This window comes from Rana temporaria, chromosome 9 (assembly GCF_905171775.1).
Source record: "Rana temporaria chromosome 9, aRanTem1.1, whole genome shotgun sequence".
NCBI lineage: Eukaryota > Metazoa > Chordata > Amphibia > Anura > Ranidae > Rana > Rana temporaria.
In genome coordinates this window covers 144,134,897-144,156,909 of record NC_053497.1, presented here as the reverse complement: position 1 = coordinate 144,156,909, position 22,013 = coordinate 144,134,897, and the positions used below count along the sequence as shown (strand labels likewise).

The window sequence follows — 22,013 nt, the reverse complement described above, 5'->3', positions numbered from 1 at the left end:
GCGCCACTGCATAGGAACGCCTACTCCCGCGGGAGCTAGTACCCGGAAGCCAGGTGAAAAATAGCTATACTACCGTATGTACACCCCCCCAAAAAAAAACAGCATACTGTACATGTTTGAGGTATACAGAATGTAATGTTATATACTTGTTTTTTGGGGTGAACCTCCGCTTTAAGTGGTTAAAAGTAACAAGATATGGACATCCCGGGCCAGATTCATAAAGCACTTACACCGTTTTTTTGGTAGATGCACGGCGTAAGTGCAGATTTGCGCCGGCGGATCGCTGCGCCTTACCCAGAGAACCAGATTACGCCTCCAAATAGACTTCATCGCCTCGGTGTAACCTTTCCACGCCGGCGCGGCGTTGGTGCAGATTTACGCTGGTCCGATCTGGCGTGGCCATGGTTTTTTTGTTTTAAATATGCAAAATAGGTTTTTGGGCCGATTCATCAACTTAAGCTTGTCCGGCGCAGGCTACTCCCGGTGAGCGGAGCTGAAATTTCCGGTGCAAAGTTACCCCTCATAAAAGCAGGGGTAACTTTGCACCAAACTTGCAGAGGTCAGCTGGAGAGCAGCTAAAGCAGCAGCGTTACAAACGAACTGAGCAACAACACTTGCTGGACAACACATAGAGGCGGTCCCCATGTTGGGAGAGGCCCTCAATAATTACAGCCCTCTCCTCTGGGCTGAAATTGGTCATCCGCCCACCTGAGGATTCCTCATCAGCCATAACTGCCCCACCACAATGCAAACGACCTAGCTTAGAAAAAAAAAAGCTTCAGTACATTTGCACCTGCAGGGCGGAAGTCTGGGCTGATTCATGGACTGGGCTTTGGTAGTGGGTCGGCGTAGCTCAGGGATCACGCCGGGGCGCAGATTGGGGCATTTACCCCTGGATGTCACTGAGCATGTGCGGTCTAAGATGCGCCCCGGCGTGACCCCTGCGCCACGGTCGGCACTTCATTAGCACAGGGTGACTCCCAGTTGGCCTTACCCCGCCTTACGCCGTCTAAAATCCGCCCCGCTGGGGCATCGTAGACAAAAAAAGTTTCTTGAATCACCTAACTGCCGCTCCGCGCTGGACCGGTGTAGTCTAAAAATGATGCACCACGCCGGTGCAAATCTGCACCATTGTATATGAATCTGCCCCACCGTGATTTTCTGCGTTTCCGAACTGTGGGCAGAATTGCCACGATTCTGCCCGTAAAACTGAACGCCATGGTGTGAATGGAGCCTTAGTAACTGTCAAACCTCCTGTATGGACAGACAGCTATACTGAGTCTGCAGGAGCTTGGCATTGCTACTGATCTACTGATCATGGGTGCAATTGCTTTCAAGGCTCCTCTAGGAAAAATATTAAATGCACATGTTTTTTCTCCATGCACTTAGGTGTGAACTTAGTCTTTAATCAGTAATATTTAAATATTTTTCATTATCACTCATCACTTTGTGTTGTTCTGATTTCCCCAACTTGTGCAAAGACCCTATGTGCTCTTAGCTCCTCCTCTTCTCGAGTGCCCCGTCGGAGAAGTGCTCTCCCTCGGGACACTTGTGCGAGCGCGCTCCCGTGTCCTGCTGCTGGGACTATTGACACAGACCGCAGGACTCAGCTCCGCCCACTGCATCATTGGATTTGATTGACAGCAGCAGGAGCCAATGGCTTCACTGCTATCAATCTATCCAATCAGGACACAAGACACTATCTGGAGCTGGTGTGCTTGTTCCCATCGCAGCAAAGACCGGGTTCAGGCAAGTGAAACGTGGGCACTGGGGGGGGCTGCTATACTAAAGGTGGTGTTTCACACTAATGCATAGAATGCATTAAGGTAAAAAACTTTAAGGCTGGGTTCACACCTAGGCAAATTGGTTGCGGCTTAAACTGCATGCAATTCGAATAACATTATAAAATACATTGATTTCAATGAGGCTGGTTCACATATGTGCGATACATTCACACTGCGCATTGCTGAAAAAAAGTGTGCGTTTTCTAGGCATTGCGGTGCGGCTCAGGTGCGAATTCAGACCCATTAACTTCTATGGGCAGGCATCTGATTCGCACATGTGTTAAAGGAACACTAAAGGTTCGTTTTTTATTAGATCAATTGATTGCTGTAAGCTAGAGCATTTAAATATCACTTACCTCGTTTTTCATTTTGACCTCCAAAATACAGTAATCCAGGTTTGAAAATGCCATTTCCTGTCTCTCCTCTTCTTGCTTTCCACCAGCATCTGAGCCGTTTTGCATGGTGGAAAGCAGAATGTGCTCACCCCCTCCCTATGACTACAGCCCTGCGTGAAGATGCTCTCTTATCCCTCACAGGCATGGAGGCTAAGCCTAATGGGAACTGTAGTTCCCATTAGGCCATGATGTAGCAAGAATGAATGCGCACCGCAAACCAGGAAGTCAGTGAGAATAATGATTCAGGAGTGCTGGAGGTGAATAAAACAGCTCGATTTCAACAGGTATCAAACTAGTTATAATGCAAAACATTACTTTTTACTTTATCAGCTACTGTCAGACTTTAATTTAAGAGGAAAATATTTTTGTCTTTACAACCCCTTTAATTTCTCTTCAGGATTTCTCTCATTCAGCTCAATACACTTCCCCCCTCCCCTTCCTAGGTCTCCAAATTTGCATCTAAAACGAAGCTGATCTGTTGAACAGATGTCTTATCTCTCTGCAGAGATAATAGAGCTGGAATTCGCACCGCACAACCCCTTTAAGCCTGCTACATGCTATTTTTTTGTTTTTTCATGGTCATTGTACTAACTGTGTAATATTAGTAGCGCAATGCTCCCACTGTGCAATTGTGTTCTTACAGGGGGAACCCAGAACACACTGGTCAGGGCTCGCAGCCATTGGCTGCAAGTGCTGATAAGATGCAGTTGGGTTGCAGGTTTTTCAGTATGCTCGTTTAACAGATGCAAGATCGAGAAGCAGCTGTATACACAGGCCGAAAGTTTACGTTTTTTTATTGTTTCTCCATTCACGACCTCTCTCTGCTACATTGCCCAGACAGTACTTTGTGGGTATCATTGGCTACACACCTTGAACGTTTTGTTGAAAAAATAGGATTTTTGTACTCACCGTAAAATCCATTTCTCCGAGTTCATGGACGGACACAGCAGCAATTGACCTTAGGGTATTATCCTCCCTTTTAGGAGATTAACTAGGCAGAAAAACAGCATGTTAAGTGTTAAAACACTCCACACAGTACAGTACCTCCCAGGTACTCTGAAGATGCACTCACATCCACCTTGTAAAACTTTGAGAAGGTGTGGACTGACGACCAGGTCGCTGCCTTACACACCTGTAAAACAGACACTTGATGGCGGAAAGCCCAAGAGGCACCAATCGCCCTGGTCGAAAGCGCTGTAACCGGGAAGGGGGGCACCCACCCCTTTAGGGCATAGATCTGAAGCACGACCTGCCTGATCCACCTAGAAACGGTGGCCGACGAGACCGTCAGACCCTTCTTAGGACCAGTCACCGACACGAACAGTGAATCCAACCTCCGAAACTGAGCCGCAGCAGACAGGTACACCCATAGGGCTCGAACCACGTCCAAGGAATGCAACATGGCCTCTTTTGGGTTAGCCGGCCGAGGACAGAAGGATGGAAGAACAATGTCCTCATTAATGTGAAAGGCCGAAACAACCATAGGAAGGAAAGACGGCTGCCGCCGCACCACCTTATCCCTGTGGATGACCAAGTAAGGGGCTTTGCAAGACAAGGCCACCAATTCAGAAACCCATCTGACTGATGCAATTGCCACCAGAAAAACCACCTTCTGGGAAAGAGTCAACAAAGGGATTTTTCGAATATCCTCAAACGGAGACTTTTGAAGCACCGAGAGAACTAAATTCAAGTCCCATTGAGGCAGTGGAGGACGCACAGGAGGGGCCACATGTCGAACCCCCTGCACAAACGTACGCACCAGAGAGTGCGCCGCCAAGGGTCGCTGAAAGAAAACAGCCAAGGCCGAAATCTGCCCCTTAATCGTACTTAAAGCGAGAGCCTGATCCACTCCACGCTGTAATCCGGGACATCGCGTATGTACGGGGGTGGCAATTCATCTCCTCACACATAGAGATGTAAGCCTTCCACGTACGATGGTAAATCTTCCGTGAAGTAGACTTCCACGCCCGCAGCATGGTAGAGATCACCGAGTTCGACAGGCCTCGATTCCTCAGCACCTGGCTTTCAATAGCCACGCCGTTAAAGCCAACGACTGTAAAGCAGGATGAAAGATAGGACCCTGCGGCAGAAGATCCTCTCGCAGAGGCAGGCGCCAAGGAACGTCTGCCACCAGACGCACCAGATCTGCGTACCAGGGACGGCGAGGCCAATCCGGAGCCATCAGAATTGTTGCCATCCCCTCGGCTTCCACTCTGCGCATAGTGACCCCACGGCGCCACCAACGCGTCAGACGGGTCCACTCACGGGTCTCTTGACCTGGCCAAGAACCGTGACACCTTCCGATTGAGATGGGACGCCAGAAGATCCACGTCTAGAGTGCCCCATTCCAGACACAGACTCTGAAACACATCCGGGTGTAGCGGCCATTATCCTTGGTCTAGCGTTTGGCGACTTAGGTAGTCCGCCTGCCAGTTCTGTACCCCCAGAATGTACACGGCCGACAGAGCCGGAACGTACTTTTCGGCCCAACGGAGGATGTGAGCGACTTCCGTCGCTGCAGCCGAGCTCCGTGTGCCCCCTTGATGATTGACATACGCCACAGCCGTGGCGTTGTCCGACTGGATCCTGACCGGGCGGCCCTGCAGTCTCATAGACCACTTGGAGAGGCACAGCCTGATCGCCCGGAGCTCCAGGACATTGATCGGCAGACGGGACTCTTCCCGAGTCCAGCGCCCCTGGGCTGACTGAACACCCCAGACACCCCTCCCAGCCAGAGAGACTGGCATCGGTCGTGACCACCGTCCAATGGCACGGCAGAAAAGATTTCCCGGCCCGAAGTACCGGAGATGTCAGCCACCACACTAGGGAGAACCTGACCAGGCGACTCACCCAGACTTGGTAATCAAGAGACGAAGGGAGCTGGTCCCAGCGTGACAGAATTTCTCTCAGTAACACTCGAGTGTGGAATTGAGCATACGAAACTGCCTCGAAGGAGGCCACCATCAGACCCAGAACTCGCATTCAAAAGCAAAGCGACATCCGCTGCACCGCCGATTGCAGTGTCTGTAGTTTCTCCGTGGGAAGGAAAAACTCTCGCTTCCAAGGAATCCAGGACCAACCCCAGGTATTCCAGACGCTGAGACGGTACCAACACAGACTTATGGACATTTAGCAGCCAACCAAATTCCCAGAGGGTCTGGCAGGTGATAGACACATCCACCTCTAACTCTGAGCTTGAAGAAGCTCTCAGGAGAAGGTCGTCCAGGTATCCTACAATAGCGATCCCACGCTGCCTCAGCAGGGCCAGAATCGGAGCGAGCACCTTGGTGAAAACACTTGGCACTGAAGCCAGGCCGAAAGGGAGGGCCACAAATTAAAAGTGGTCCTCCCCGACCGCAAAGCGCAGAAATCTCTGGTGCTTTGCGCATATGGGGATATGCAGGTACGCGTCCTTGATAGCCAAGGACGCCAAAAAATCCCCCTGATGGAGTGCCGCCACTACAGAGCGAACCGACTTCATCCTGAACTTCTGCACTTTGACAAAACAGTTGAGGGCCTTGAAATCCAGGATTGGACGGACCCCTTCCTTCTTGGGGACTACAAACAGATTGGAGTAAAACCCCTGAAACCGTTCCAGTAAAGAGACCGGCACGATCACCCCCCTGACCAGCAGATCCTGAACAGCCCCAAACAGGGCCTCCCGACGTTCCCGGAGGAAGCTGGAGGTTGAAAAAAAAAAAAAGAAGAAACTATCTTGTACCCTGAGGAAACTACTTCGCAAACCCACCGGTCGGAAAGAAGAGACCTCCACCGAGCCGCGAAGTCGGCCCCCCACCGGAGAGACGGGCGGGGGCAGACCTTCATGCGGAAGCAGGCTTTTCCGCAGGCTTGTTGGACTAGCGGAACCAGGGGCGCTTCTGCCCTTCAGCGGGCGCCTTAGCGCCCTGGGAACATTTACCTGCCGCACCGGACAGACGAAAAAAAAACACTTGGGGGCGGTAAAGGAGGGCCCTTGCCTATGGCGAGGCTCCTTACCCTTACCAGATTGTGGGAGCAGAGTGCTCTTACCTCCCGTGGCATCTTTTATGATGTCATCCAGAGACGCCCCAAAAAGCCGTTCACCCTTGAAGGGTAAGTCCACCAAGGCCTTTTTAGAAGACTGGTCCGCAGGCCAACACTTCAGCCAGACAAGGCGGCGCAACACTACCGCGTAGGCCGAAGCCCTGGAGAGCAAGGGAAGCATATCCAGTGCCGACTCACAGACACATTTTAGGCCCTGCACCAACTGGTCAACCAGCGCCACACAGTCCGCAGGGGCATCATGCTCCTCCAACTCCTGTAGCAAAAACTTTGCCCGTTCGGTAAGTGTCTGTGACACTAGAGCCCCGGCCAAGACCGGTCTCACCGCTGACCCCACCACTGTGAACATGGAGTGGGCCACAGCCTCAGCTCTCCTATCTGTGGGGTCCTTGAAAGCGGGAGCCCCTTCCACAGGCAACAAGGTCGCTTGGTTCAGCCTGGACACAGGGGGGTCCACTGATGGAGGAGAGGTCCACTTTTTTAGGAAGTCCTCCTCAAAAGTGTAACGGACCGCAAAGCATTTCAAAACAGAAAAAAAACTTTCTGCGGCCGATCCCATTCCTTGTCCAAATTTTTTTTCAGATAAGGAACACAAGGAAACACTTTTGCGGTGCGGGCTGGCTTGCGGAACCCAAAAGGGACCGACATCTCTTTTTTTTTAACAGAGATGTTTTATTGAGAGAACAAAGCAAAGTTACATTGTCACATGTAAACACAGGTACAGTTAGGTACAAAAATCAGCAGCAACCTAAGAGCTCAGAACAGGACAGTTTCCCTAAGCACATCACATTATCAGATGAAGAGACACGAGATCCAAATCCAGACCCCCCCATGGACCGTGAGAGACATACCAGAGTTTATATCGGAACCCCGATCCCTCCAAGGGTCACATAAAGAAGGGGAAGTGGAAAACAGGGTACCCCGGGAGGGAGGGGGTGAGGGGGGGGGGGAGACAGTAGGTGAACATCAAGTGCAACCCATCAAAGGAAACAGTATTTAGTATTCAGGTACAGCTTAACAACCAGACCAAGAACCAACATTAACCCCTGGCATCGATCCACCCAGACCACACTTTGTCAAATTTTGCCGGACACTGTCTACTTTCATATGTGATCCTGTAGAGTGGCAGTACATAATTGATAGACTGGGTCCAGGATTCCACAGTGGGCGGGTCAGCCGCCTTCCATTTAAGGAGAATTTCCCTCCTGGCATAAAAGAGGGAGAAGGTAAGGAATAATTTGGAGTATCTGTCTCCCTGAATCTCCTCCAAGTGGCTCAGAAGAAGGACCAGGGGATCCGTCGGGACCTGCAGCTGAGACACGGTGCCCAAGATCCCAGCCACCCGGCCCCAGTAAGGTTGAATCTTGGGACACGTCCAGACCATGTGCCAAAACGAGCCCTCCTGAACCCCACATCGCTGACAGAGGGGGTCTCTTTGGGGGTAGATACGGGCCAGCCTCTGGGGGGTGTAGTAGGCCCTGTGTAGAAATTTAATTTGGATGAACCTATCCCTAGCTGCTATAAGTGACGGGATGAACGTGGAAACACATTCCTCCCACTTTTCGTCATCCAGGTCAGGTATATCAGCTTTCCACTTTTCAAAGGTGCGGGTCGACCCAGAGTCATATGCAACTGTCAAATAAAGGTAGAGGGTAGAAAGAGGTCGCCCCATAGTTCGTGAAGTCAAGAGCCTCTTGATCGAGTCTGATTGGAGCGTAAGTCTGTCCGGAAATTGGGCCCCGTAAGCGTGTCTAAGCTGCCAGTACCGGTAGTCCAGTGCGCCGGAACCGAGTACCTGTCCCTCATCTCCCGAAAGGTCATAAGAACACCATCAGAGACGATGTGTTTAAGGGCAGTTATCCCCCTACTAGCCCAGACCGAGGGGTCAGGAAGGGAATAAAAGTGGGGCAATAGGGGATTACCCCACAGTGGTACATGTGGGGAGATGTGGGAGGGCCTTGCATAAATCACCCTAGCATCCCTCCAGGCCCTAATCGTAGTTGTCATGGGGACCGTTACCGAAGAGGCCGCCCGGCAACCCCGGAATGCTAGGTTGCTCAGGGAAGCATACGAGCCCAAGATGGCGGCCTCCAACGTAACTGCCGGGTTCTGTTTAGGCTGGGCAAACCACCACCGGACGGTGACCAAGACGGCCGCCCAGTAGTACAGTTGAAAATTCGGGAGCGACAGGCCCCCGCCCGATAGGGGCAGATACAAGTTTTTTTTGGCTATTCTAGGGGATCTACCTGCCCATACAAAGGCTCCCACCTGAGTCTCAAGCTTCTTGAAGAATGCCCTATGAAGGTGGACCGGTGTATTCCTGAAGTAGTACAAAAATTTGGGCAGGAGTACCATCTTGAGGAGGTTAATTCTACCCACCGGGGTCAGAGGAAGCGAACGCCACGCCGCAAATTTAGTGGTCACCTGTTTCAGCAGAGGTTGAAGGTTACGCGACACAAAGTCACCCAACGTCACAGTGATCCTAACCCAAGTATTTGATTTCCTCAACCCATCTAAGCTGTGACTGAAGATTAGAGTCAGTAGGGGAGGGATGGAGGGAGAAAAGTTCAGACTTGTCCCAATTAATGCGGACTCCAGAGAAGCCGGCAAAACGGTCAAATTGGTCAAGTACAGCAGGGTATCGTCGGCGTAAAGGGAGATTTTTTCCTGCAAAGAGCCAACCCGTATTCCCCGAATTTCCCCATCCGCCCTGATAAGGGCCGCCAGGGGCTCTATGGCCAGCGCGAACAGTCCCAGAGAGAGGGGGCAGCCTTGCCTCGTGCCCCGCTGCAGCGGGAATGGGTCCGAAAGGCATGCATTAGTACAGACCCTGGCCTAAGGGGCATCATAGAGAAGTTTAACCCAGGAGATGAATCTGGGGCCGAAGCCAAATTTGGCGAGAACCGCCCACAGGTACCTCCACTCGACAGAGTCGAAGGCCTTCTCGGCATCTAGAGAGGCCACCAAAGTCCGACCCCTGTTATCCGCCCTAGCTATATGGGTAAAGAGTCTCCTCAGGTTGATGTCCGTACCCCTGCCTGGCATGAAACCCGTTTGATAGGAGTGAACCAGGGCCGTAATAACCGTGTTCAGCCTAATGGCCAGGACCTTAGCCAACAGTTTGGCGTCAACGTTCAATAATGAAATGGGCCTATAGGAGGGGCACAGGGAGGGATCCTTACCCGGTTTTGGGATAACAACGATTACCGCTTCGCCCATGGAAATGGGGAGAGACTGCAGGCGCTCAGCAGCCACCAGCATCTCCCGCAGCCTAGCAGCTAACACGTCAGGGTATTGTTTATAAAGTTCTACGGGGTGACCGTTGGGACCAGGTGTCTTACCCGACTGCATAGACTTTAGTGCTGTGAGGATTTCGTCCAGGGAGATAGGTCTGTCAAGGGAGTCTCTGTATTTGTCAGTCAGGACAGGGACGTCAACCTCATCGAGGTAAAAGGGCCAATTCATCATCCCCAAAGGTCACCTGCGATGTGTAGAGGCGCTGGTAGTACTTAGCAAAGGTGTGGTTAATCTCCTCCGAAGTGTATAGGAGACCCCCGTCCAGGCCGACGATCTGGGGGACAGCCATACCCCCCGATCGCTCCCTAGAGAGCCAGGCGAGGAGTCTGCCCGACCTCTCACCCTGCTCAAATATACGTTGGGACTGAGCTAGCAATTTTTTCTGAGTCAGGGAGGTACGAAGGGACATAACCTCAGTTGTCAGAGACTGGAGTCTAATGTAGTGTTGGGGGTCCCGGGATCGAACATACAATGCCTCCTGTGCGGCAGCAGCATCCTCAGCCGCAACCAGCGCCGAACGCCTCTCCCACCTAACTCGTGCTATAATAGTCTGGTACTGACCCCTAGTGAAGGCCTTGAAGGTGTCCCAAACGACGATCTGGGAGGCCGTGTCCGCATTAGAGGCCCAGAAACCGTCGAGCACCCCAGTAAACAGATTCCACGTCCTGGTCCGAGATCCAAAACCTCGACAGTCTCCACAGCCTAGTCGGGTTTCCCGTGTCACCCAAGCACACTAACAGAGGGGCATGGTCCGAGATTCCCCTGGGGAGTATCTTGACCTCTCTCACCCTAGTTAGGACCGACTGACCCGCAAAGGCCAAATCTATGCGGGAAAAGGTGGCGTGCGAGGCAGAATGGCAGGTATAGGCCCGCACCTGAGGGTGCTTCCACCTCCAGATGTCAGTCAGGCCATAGTTCTCGGCCCAGGAGGTCAGTCCCGGGGAAGAGGGACCTACACCAGCCATCCTGTCCACAGTCGGGTCGGGAGCCATGTTAAAATAACCCAGCAAAATCATGTGGTCCGAAGCAAAGTCGGCCAGAATGGCAGTAATCTTATTCAAAAGTACCAGCGATGCCGGGGGGGGGGGGGGGTAGATAGAGACCAACAATGGACCAAGTCTGGGAAAGGATTCTAGCATTAAACAACCACATAGGGCTTTTTAAGAGCCAAGGTTCTGCTGCCCACCAGGTGGGTCTCCTGATTGATGCAAATATGAGGGGCGTGGGACCTAATGAATTGGAACACCAGTGACCTCTTAACTGGGGAATTGAGGCCCCTAGTGTTCCAGGACATAATATTAAGTGCCGACATGGCGGTTAGTGGGAGGGGGTTGGGGCGGATCAGGGAGAGAAAGCTCCACGGAGGCTGGCGCCAGGACCTGAGACGAGTCAAACAGCGTAAATTTAAACATCAAACTGTACCGTGCATACCCAATAAAACATCTGAACAGAAATAAAAAAAAAAACAAAAAACAAAATAAGGAAAAAAATAGGAAAAAGTCCACATAGTAACAACAGCCCGTGTTGGGCAAAACCCCCCCCCCCCCCCGCTCATTCCCCCAAAACTAGTTAGAGCTTCCATTCCCCAGTCCCAAATCAGCACGCTGGCTGCAAAAAGGGGGGCAGATGTGCAAGCGGCGAGCCTGGGCCCTCTGGTTAATCCGGGGGGTGTCCTCTTGAGCGCGACGCCTCTCCGCTCCCGGCCTCTCCCATTGGGTAGATCAGGCAGATGGGGCAGCATGTTAGAAGGGGAGTCAAGTCAAAGGGCAAATGCTGACCTGTAAGCCCCCCTGCCAGGATAATGATTTCCAACAGTCGTGGCGCTCCTCTACAAGAAAATCCCAACAGGTGGAGGGTGCAGACTGCGCGGTGTGTAAAGAGGCTTCCTAAAACGTTCTCCTGAGGTGATCAGGGGCTCAAAAACTTATGTTGCAACATAAAAAAACGGGGAAAACAATAGTCTCTCGGTGGGCTATCCAGCAATCAGTCCCCCAAGGGGGACACCACCACCCCCCCAGAAACCCACAACAACAAGGGCCCCCCACAAGAAGCCCGGGGCAACATCAGTGCAGCAGGGAGCGGGAAAATGTTGTTCTGGCGCCCATTAGTACATGCAGGAAGGCAGTCAGTGGTAGGGGCTCCGGAAGGGGGGGATCCAAAGAAGGGCAAAAAGTATGGGGGAGGGGGAAGGCAAAGCACAGACAGTCGGGCCGGAGACCCCATCCGAGAGAAGCATAGTTCCACTCCAAACAAAAAAAAGAAAGGGGAATACTCACGACTACGGCATCAGCGGTGCGGTGGTAGAGTGTCAAGCCAGTCAGAGGCCTCCCTCGGGGTATTGAAGAAACAAAGGGACTCACCATCTTGAACACCGAGTCTGGCCGGGGAGAGGGCACTGTATTTGATGTTGCGGGCCATCAGCGCTCCTTTGACCTGGTCGAAGGACTTGCGTTGCCTCTGGGTCTCGACAGAATAGTCGGGGAATATCATCAATCTGGTGTTCTCAAAGCGGACCTCTCCCTGCTGCCTGGCCGCACGGAGGACCTCATCCCTGTCCCTGAAGTTCAGCAGCCGCAATATGAATGTCCTCGAAAGGGCTCCAGGGGGACCCGGCTTGGGGGGGACCCGATGCGCCCTCTCTGCGGTGTAATGGGGAGAGAAGCGCACGTCCGGGAGGACGGAACGCAGCAGGTCTTCCACATAGGTCGTCGGATCCTTGCCCTCGACCCCCTCCGGGAGGCCAATGATACGAAGGTTGTTCCTTCTATTCCTATTTTCGGCGTCCTCTGCACGAAATTCCAGGGCCTTCCAGGGTGTGGAGGGTGCGGAGGGACACCGATTGCTCCATGGAGTCGTCCTCCAGCAGGCCTATGCGCTGCTCCGTCTCCGTGACACGGGAGCGGAGCTTGTCCATGTCCTGACGGATAAGGCCCACATCTAGCTGCACCTCCTCAATTTTCGCCGTCAGGGTGGATTGGCAGGTGGCTATAGCCGCCATCACCTCCGGGAGCCAGGATGGCCGGGGATCCGAGGGGTCTGTAGGCGGCTGAGACGCCATGCGGGAAGAGCGCGCAGCCGGAGAAGAAGGCAGAGATATCTCCGGCTGCGGAGGGAATTTCAGCCTCTTTCCCTTACCGGACTGTGCCCGGGGGGTCCCCCGCCTCATCCAGATGGTAGCGGATGGGTGAACTGGAGGCTGCAGACCGCGGAGACGGATAATCAGGGGGAAGCCGGCGGAGCTCACGGAGGATGCGACCGCTCACGTCGCCATCTTGGACACGCCCCACGGACCGACATCTCTGATGTCTCCGCCGAATCCTCAATTTTCTGAGTATCCCGCACCGCAGTGATAAGAGCTCCAACAAGCGCCCTATCATGCATTGACCCTGATGCAGAGTCATCCTCACTGTCCGTGTGGACTAGGCCTGCATCCTCTGACACCACAGAACCAGGGGCGGAAGCAGTAGCAGGGCCCGATTCCGTGTCAAAAACATCCCCAGAAGAAGGCGGGGGAGGGGGCGCTTTTTACCCCACTCTGGCCACGCGCTGCTTCAATCCTGACAACAAACGCCTCAAGGACTGCCATCATAGCATCCACAGAGGCCGCAGGAACAGGGGCACTAAGGGTTAACTCCGGCATGTCTGGGGGAGAAGCATCTGGTTCGGACGCCATGCTGACCCACCCAATAGCCGCCCTTGGACTGCAAGGCAAGATCCACAGGCCACCCTCCCGGCCGCAGCAGAGAACAGGGAACCCCCCAGAGGACTCACCACCGACCAGGCTGTATTGCTGCCGATTGCCCCAGAGCGATATCCGTGCTGTGCCGTCCCTTAAAAAGTGTTCTGGAGCCGTTCGCGCCGATTTTCTAGGCACTAGAGGCAAAAACCCCATCCAAAATGGCTGCCGACATGCAAAAACAGCATGCGGGCTACAAGAAAATGGCCGCCGATCATCAATAAAGGCGCCGGCAAAATGGCGGCCGCTAAAGTGCAGGAAAAACACAGTTAAACACACAGTAAACACCCGGGACCCCCGGGCAGGCCCCCCCCCGCACACATGGCAGCAATAAAATCAACACAGCACCCCCGATAGCAGCCACAGCCCCTAACCACATGATGGAGCCCCCCAGGCGGATCCCCCACCTCACGGCCGACCACCCAGAATGCGGGGAGGGAGGGAGAGGAAGGGAGAGCGGAAAGCAGGGCGGACCCCCGATCGACCTCCCCAGGAATGCACCAGCCGTACCACCATGCCGAAGCAAGGGGATTGCTACTTACCCGTCCTGCGACCATCAGCTGGAGGCATCCCGGACAGAACCAACGTCCGCGCAGTTACAGCATGGCTGACGGCCCGGCACACTGTGACACGGACATAGAGCCCGGTCATATGTGTGCCCTGGAGCAAATAGCTCACCGGCCACCCCTGGAGCAACGGGGTATGTCGTGGACGGCCCAGCGCGAACTTGGGGGGACTACAAGGATCGAGGATCCAGCCTGTCACCCAGTCAGCAGTTGAATGTAGATCTCGGGATTCAAAAAGGCAGGAAAACGAAAAGAAAAGCGAAAAAATAAAAAAAAATTGCAAAAAAAACAAATCTCCAGAGCACTTGGGCCCAGAAGAGCCATGTCATCTCTTGCTAGGCAGAAAAAAACTGAGGCTGCAGAACTGAGAATGGGGGATGTACCCAGGGGATCCGCCCCCTGGGAGGTACTGTACTGTGTGGAGTGTTTTAACACTTAACATGCTGTTTTTCTGCCTAGTCAATCTCCTAAAAGGGAGGATAATACCCTAAGGTCAATTGCTGCTGTGTCCGTCCATGAACGGAAGAAAAATGTAATAGGCCACAGTGTGCATAGCGCAGCGGTTAACAACAAATAGCAATATCTGCTCTCTGTGATAAATAAGTCCCTTTAATTCTAGCAGCCATCTCTAAAACCCCGATATTACAGCTTAATATCCTGCAGGCCGAGCTCTGGAAATTCCCAAATGGTACTGAATTTTCCCATCTCTTCCTACCTTCTGCACAAACCTTTTAGCCATTAAGGCAGCCCAACATAGTGATGGGGAAATAGGAATGTGGGGGAATTGAGAGGCTGTGGAAAGATTTTACATGACTGTTTGGCTGTCAGACTGGTCCGAGAGTCTGCCATAAAGAAGACTACTGCAAGTTTGTAGTGCCTGTAGATATATCTCCACAGAATATATTCTCTGAAAAGCAATGTGTCTCTGAATAGAAGCACTAACAGCGCTAAGGTGACTAATTAAATCTGTAATTAACCTTCTGCTAAATTAGTCTCACTGAGTGAGGATGAATGCAATGTGTATGACCACAAAATGAAATAGGTTTAAAATATAAAATCATGTAAACCAAAAGGAATAAAATGCATAAAGTCCATTCACAGAAAAAACTGTAAAAAGTCTCTTAAACCGATGTATTTCATAAAATCCTTGAAACTTCCAATTGTAAAATAATCTTCATACCGGGTCTCCCTTAGGAGTTCTACTCACCAGATGCCTATGGTGTGTTCAGCATTAAGAACTCCTTGCTCATACTGGGATTCCTTTCAATGGATTGCCTTAAAAGTCTCCTCAATCTTCCAAAAATATCTCCTTCCTCCTGTTGTCACCGTATCTCAGTAGGTTTGGTATAGGTCATAAATGAGGGAGTGTTTCATGTAAGGCAAGTGAAAAGACATATAGTGTAATACTGTTTTTTATTGAGAACCATGCCCCATAAAAATATATATATGCTTACAAATGTTGAAGATAAAATACAGCACATCAAACGTAGTGAACTGCAGCTCTCGTCCGCTCTAGGTGCACAGTCAGCTCAGCTCCAGCTGACAGGCTCCCAGTTCAGTGTGAACGCTGTGTGTAGTGGAAGAAGCACGTCGTGTAGCCACTCGTGTAACACTCCCTCATGCATTTTATTCCTTTTGGTTTACATGATTTTATATTTTAAACCCATTTCATTTTGTGGTCATACACATTGCATTCATCCTCACTCAGTGAGACTAATTTAGCAGAAGGTTAATTACAGATTTAATTAGTCACCTTAGCGCTGTTAGTGCTTCTATTCAGAGACACATTGCTTTTCATTTCTTACCCTATTATAACAGCTGCTTGTCTGCAAAACTATTGATTATTACACATATTCCACCACGTCCATAGAGCGCTAGGATCAGTTTTTATCCTTTGGATACCTTCTGATATTTTTTTACAGTATATATTCTCTACTGCGCCGTACGATGCTATACCCAAACAACATTTACGTCCCCACCCCACAAATAGAACTTTCTTTTGGTGGCATTTGATCACCTCTGCGGTTTTTATTTTTTGCGCTATGAACAAAAGAAGATCGACAATTAAAAAATAAAAAACACAATATCTTTTTGCTATAATAAATATCCCATTTAACTCTTACCATGACAAAGCCCATCTTCCCCACTGCCTCCTTGTGGTCATTATCCACCTGACAGACTAGCGCGTTACACAAATGCACAGCAATGCGTTGGATGGACTCATCCTGACGGGTTGGGATCAGAATGTTCAGAAGCAGTTCATTCACCCGATGATACTGGAATTCTAGCTCCTCTGGGATGCCAAAGTTACACAGTGTGAGACAGCAGTTTCTCTGCACCTGGGGAAACACGCATACAGACTTTTCATTACCTGGTGAGGTTCAGGGAATGCTGAGATTAACAACGCAGCTATACAAAGCATTATATACAACAGTTTACATGGAGAATGATGCACTGTATCAATTCTAAATCTCAAAATAAGCACCTAACTTTGTTTTTCTTGGAACCTCAAGGCTCCTCCAGATGTTGCCATGGGTTGCTTAAGCAGAGGCAGGCTGAACCTGGTCACAGCACCAATATGTTGTAAAAAAGATACTGAGGACTAACAATTTAAAGCGGTTGTAAACCTGTTTACCTGCAAGGTAAAGATATAATGTGCTAGTATACTTTGCATACTAGCACATTGTGTTAAACGTACCTCAAAAAAAGAAGCCCTACCACGCCGAGAAGTCAGATCTGGAGCCCGCTTCCATCTTAGCCCGTCTTGCTTCTGGGTTTGCAGACTCTGGCTCTATCACTGGCCGGAGCCGCGATGACATCACTCCCGCGTGTGGCATGGGGCTCTGAGGAAACGGCACGGGGGTGGCTGTTCCTTCAGAGCGCATGCCCCAGTGATGTCACTGGCTGCATGTACAGAAAATAATCGCCTAAACGGTGCATGTTTAGGAGATATTTACATTACCTACAGGTGAGCCTTATTATAGGCTCACCTATAGGTAAAAGTCATGCATGGAAGTTAACTTCCACTTTAATGTGAAAACAGGAGTGTACAGACAGGTATAGAAGAACAAACTCCTCTAATTCCAAACAAATTTCCGCTGCGATTTGGTTCTCTCCAGACAGTAGTGCTTATTGGATCCCAAAATAGTTGACAAAGTTTAAACAGAGTACTTGCAAAATAATATAACGATCAGAAGCCTCCAGTTCTCCTGTCATATCCTAGCAAGTATATAGACATGCCACCCATCTAACATACAGTATATGACCGCTCTAAGTTATGCACCTAGGTGGTTTCCATGCATGCAGTAATGTAAATGATATGCTAAATCCTTCATTCCATAATACTGGTAGTATTGAGTACTGAGTAGTTAAATACGTCCCCATAAATACACAGTTTAATATCAGTAACTAAATTCCTTTTTCTGTATATCCCATACACTGATGGGAAGGGTCAGTTTTTTTGGGTGTTGGTGACGGTTTCTTCACTCTTCAACATACTCTTTCCAATGATGGACTATGATTGGATTTAACCTGTAGCTTCATTATCCTTGAGTTACTTCATATGAACTTTCAGTATAATACCACTACCTTTTAGCGCTACACCTTTACCCCTTATTTCTGTCATTGTACCCAACAATATTGTGTTAGCAGCTATTTTTTTCTTTTGTTTTATATTAATTTTATCTTTTGAGCACAACAAATCTTTTTCTTCTATTTTGACCGTTCTACATAGACAACAAATTAAAGGGGACCCTTCTCCATGGACCAATAATGTAAGGGGGACCCTTCTCCATGGACCAATAATGTAAGGGGGAACCTTCTCCATGGACCAATAATGTAAGGGGGACCCTTCTCCATGGACCAATAATGTAAGGGGGAACCTTCTCCATGGACCAATAATCTAAGGGGGACCCTTCTCCATGGACCAATAATGTAACGGGGACCCTTCTCCATGGACCACAAATGTAAGGGGACCCTTCTCCATGCACCACAAATGTAAGGGGACCCTTCTCCTTGGACCACAAAATGTAAGGGGACCCTTCTCCATGGACCAATAATGTAAGGGGACCCTTCTCCATGGACCAATAATGTAAGGGGGACCCTTCTCCATGGACCAATAATGTAAGGGGGACCCTTCTCCATGGACCAATAATGTAAGGGGGACCCTTCTCCATGGACCAATAATGTAACGGTGATCCTTCTCCATGCACCACAAATGTAAGGGGACCCTTCTCCATGCACCACAAATGTAAGGGGACCCTTCTCCATGCACCACAAAATGTAAGGCGAGCCTTCTCCATGCACCACAAAATGTAAGGCGAGCCTTCTCCATGCACCACAAAATGTAAGGCGAGCCTTCTCCATGCACCACAAAATGTAAGGGGACCCTTCTTCATGGACCACAAAATGTAAGGGGACCCTTCTTCATGGACCACAAAATGTAAGGGGACCCTTCTTCATGGACCACAAAATGTAAGGGGACCCTTCTTCATGGACCACAAAATGTAAGGGGACCTTTCTTCATGGACCACAAAATGTAAGGGGACCCTTCTTCATGGACCACAAAATGTAAGAGGACCCTTCTTCATGGACCACAAAATGTAAGGGGACCCTTCTTCATGGACCACAAAATGTAAGGGGACCCTTCTTCATGGACCACAAAATGTAAGGGGACCCTTCTTCATGGACCACAAAATGTAAGGGGACCCTTCTCCACGGACAACAAAATGTAAGGGGACCCTTCTCCACGGACAACAAAATGTAAGGGGACCCTTCTTCATGGACCACAAAATGTAAGGGGACCCTTCTTCATGGACCACAAAATGTAAGGGGACCCTTCTCCACGGACAACAAATGTAAGAGAGTCTTTCCCAACTAACCATCATTGTAAGGGGATCCTTTACCAAGACCGCAAATGAATGAAAGAGCCTCCCCATGGACCACAAACATAGGAGGGACCTTTTCCACAGACTACAAACGTAAGAGGTCTTTCACCATTGACTACAAAATGTAAGGGTATCCATCTTCACTGGAAGCCCAAGTAACAGGTTCGCCAATTAGCCTGCATACAGTTCAATTCAAAGTTTTGATATTTTAATTATTTCTAATAAAAAAAAAAAAGAAAGAAAGAAGGATACTCTGTATGGACATTCTTATCAATTCCAATAGATTTTCTTGAAAAACGTTAAGAAAGTGATTGGACGGGACAAACAACCGTTTGTGATTTTAATTTATTTTTCTTATTTAATGGATTACATTTTAACTTTTTTTCTTTTATTCAATTAATTAATTATATTAATCAATTTTAATCTTTGCAAGCATGCAAGTAAAAAAAACAAAACAAATAAAATAAAATAAAAAAGCAAAAAGAAAATCATCATTTAACTATTTTGGACTGACCAAAGATCTGTGCTGCTGTCTATGTTAGTATCCATTGGCTCAGGCTTGCATTCCCTTCCTGTTGAAGATACTGGTCTTCTGATAAACATGTGACAGAAACCTAGGCTTGCACAAAAATCCTTCTCTCACATTCACCTTTAATAAGAATGGGGAGCGCTGTAATGGTGGCACTGGCTTTTTTAGGGCACTTGGGAACACCCATCTCAATTAGGCTTCCCAGAAGACTCAGCCAGAGTTGTGAAGAAACAGAGAAATCACTGGACTTGGTTTTCTATTGTCTGTGGCTATCTCAAGGCAATAGTAACTGCACCGTGTATACATTTCAAGCGCTATATTTTATTCATAGTTTTAAGGAAAGATTAGCTACTGCGTTAAAAGTTAATGTTACCACTAATGTTACAGCTGTGAGGTCTTCCAGGAATTTCCTAGTCACCAGTAAGCAGTGTGTCTGATTGAATGGTGCAAAAATGAAAACAATATTCCTGTAACATTTCCACATGATACAGTGTGGATGAAAGGATTTTTCAATAGTTCTGGTGCCTTCTACCAATCTTTATGCATGATGCTGCTTTGGAAATACAGCAGCTGACCAAGTAAAAAAAAAAAAAAAAACACTATAGCAGTGCCTCACCGTCACTTCCTGATAGGACTCCATGCCATTTAGCACCACCTGGATGACCTGCCGCCGGAGCCGGACACTCTGTTCACTACGGTAGTCAGAGTTCGTAAGATAGAATAAGGCGGCACTTCCTGTCACCTGAATTGTTTTATCATACTTGTGACATTTGAGGGCAGCAATTACCAGCTGTGAAGAGAGAGTAAGAGAGAATGTAGATTTTATACAGTTGATAGATAATTGTACTCATAATAGCATATTAGCTCTTTAATCAAACTTGGGCATACCAACAGCTTTGTGAATACAACCCATTACCTATGTCTTTTCATTCCCTGTGGATTGAGAGCTGTGTCATCACAGGCCCAGGTCAGTGTAAGCATTGCTTTGTTTAGATTCAGCCAGCTTCTGCATTGAAGCAGTGTGTAGAGCAGCATGTTTCAGACCAGGACTGAGAGGAAGGAAGGCATCAGGGATCCCTCCAGACCACGTATGTCAAACTCAGGGCCTGTGGGCTGAATCTAGCCCACCAGGCCTTGTCATGTGGCTCTTCCATACAGTTTTGAAGCCAGAACTCCATTCCGCCACCTCCGGCTTTCCGGTTGCTTACACATGGAGGTATAAGAGAACCAAATACACAGGTAGTAGTAGAGAGAAACACCTACACAGGTCAGTACTAAAGCCACCTACACAAGGAGTTACTAGAAGGTAGGGGGAGTTGGTGTTGCGCACTGTGCATAGCACACCCCTAAACCCTGTACTCTGTACACAGTGTACCCCTGAACTCTGCACTCAGAACATACAACCCCCCCAAACCCTGCACCTACCGCACCCCTAAACCCTGCACTCTTTGTGTAGCACTCACCTTAACTCAGCACTCTGTGCATAGAGCACCCCTGCACCCTGTACGCAATGCCCTCCTGAACTCTGTATGTAGCGCACCCCAGATACAACCATACTGCTGATGCAGCCCATGATCAAATTGAGTTTGACATCCCTGCTCTACACACAGGGGTTGATTTACTAAAACGCAAATGCAAAACAACTGGTGCAGCTGTGCATAGAAACCAATCGGTTCCATTTTAATTTGGAAAATCCCAATTGAACAAGCTAAAGTTAGAAGCCGATTGGCTACCATGCATAGCTGCCCCAGATTTTGCACTAACCAGTTTTAGAAGGTCAACCTCACAATCTGCTTCTGAATTTGCCCATCAGGTTTTGCATGGAAAAGGCAGATTGAAAGGACTTTGGCAAATGTATGCAGCGGCTGCTGCATTTTTGAGGATTGTAATCTGTTTCTTTAGAGAGCCCACACATGTGATGCAGTGCACAAATCATTTAGGACTAAATAAATTAAAGTGTCAGCTATACAAAAAGGGAAGTGTACACCTACTTTCTGTGAGTAAGTAACTTGTATAGCGCTACAAATGCGAACTAAATCGCCTCAAGGCACTGACCTGTGACCAATATCACTGCAAGAGGGTGTGAGAAGATGTCTTTGCAACATGGATACAGCGAGCAATGGAAACTTTTTTCAATAATAAGGGCAAGGGTTATAACTTCAGGATTTCACTGCTGCTATCTGTGTGCACATTTTGGAGATTGTGCCCCACTTTTTGTCCTACAATCACCTCTCGCCTGAACAGGGAGTGAGAGAAGATTTCCCCAAAAGACACACACACACAGCACTTTGTGTTAAGAATTTATGAATTCTATATTCAAAGTCTGACATTGATAATATTACTACAAGGCATGTTGGTATGAAGTATTATATATATATATATATATATATATATATATATATATATATATATATATATATATATATATATATATATATATATATATATATATATATATATACACACACACACACACACACACACACACACACATTATATATATATATATATATATATATATATATATATATATATATATATATAAAAAATATAATATATTATATAACTTTATAATTGGTTTATTAATCCATGTTTAAAATAATTTTTGGGGGCACGTAGCAAGGTATATTTTATTGCCTTTGATAATAACATCGCCTGACTTTACCATATATAAAATATCCTTCATACGATTCACAACTAAAAGGGGCTGCAGTCATTTATAGAACCATTATAGGTTGGCGCCTTCTTTATACAGAATAACAATTTTCAGCAGTTTACT

At 48.8% G+C, this 22,013-nt stretch overlaps 1 protein-coding gene across 2 annotated transcripts in view; it reads right to left on the bottom strand.

Annotated features, from left to right (window-relative positions):
* The window catches only part of ZER1 (zyg-11 related cell cycle regulator), a 106,516-nt gene that overhangs the window by 27,543 nt on the left and 56,960 nt on the right, over window positions 1-22,013 (bottom strand). For both annotated transcript variants that reach the window (XM_040324725.1, XM_040324724.1), the window contains exons 8-9: window positions 19,851-20,024; window positions 15,943-16,158 (exon numbers count right to left, since the gene is read on the bottom strand). In XM_040324725.1, coding sequence (XP_040180659.1) covers window positions 15,943-16,158; window positions 19,851-20,024 — 390 coding nt within the window. The remainder of the gene's footprint in view (window positions 1-15,942; window positions 16,159-19,850; window positions 20,025-22,013) is intronic.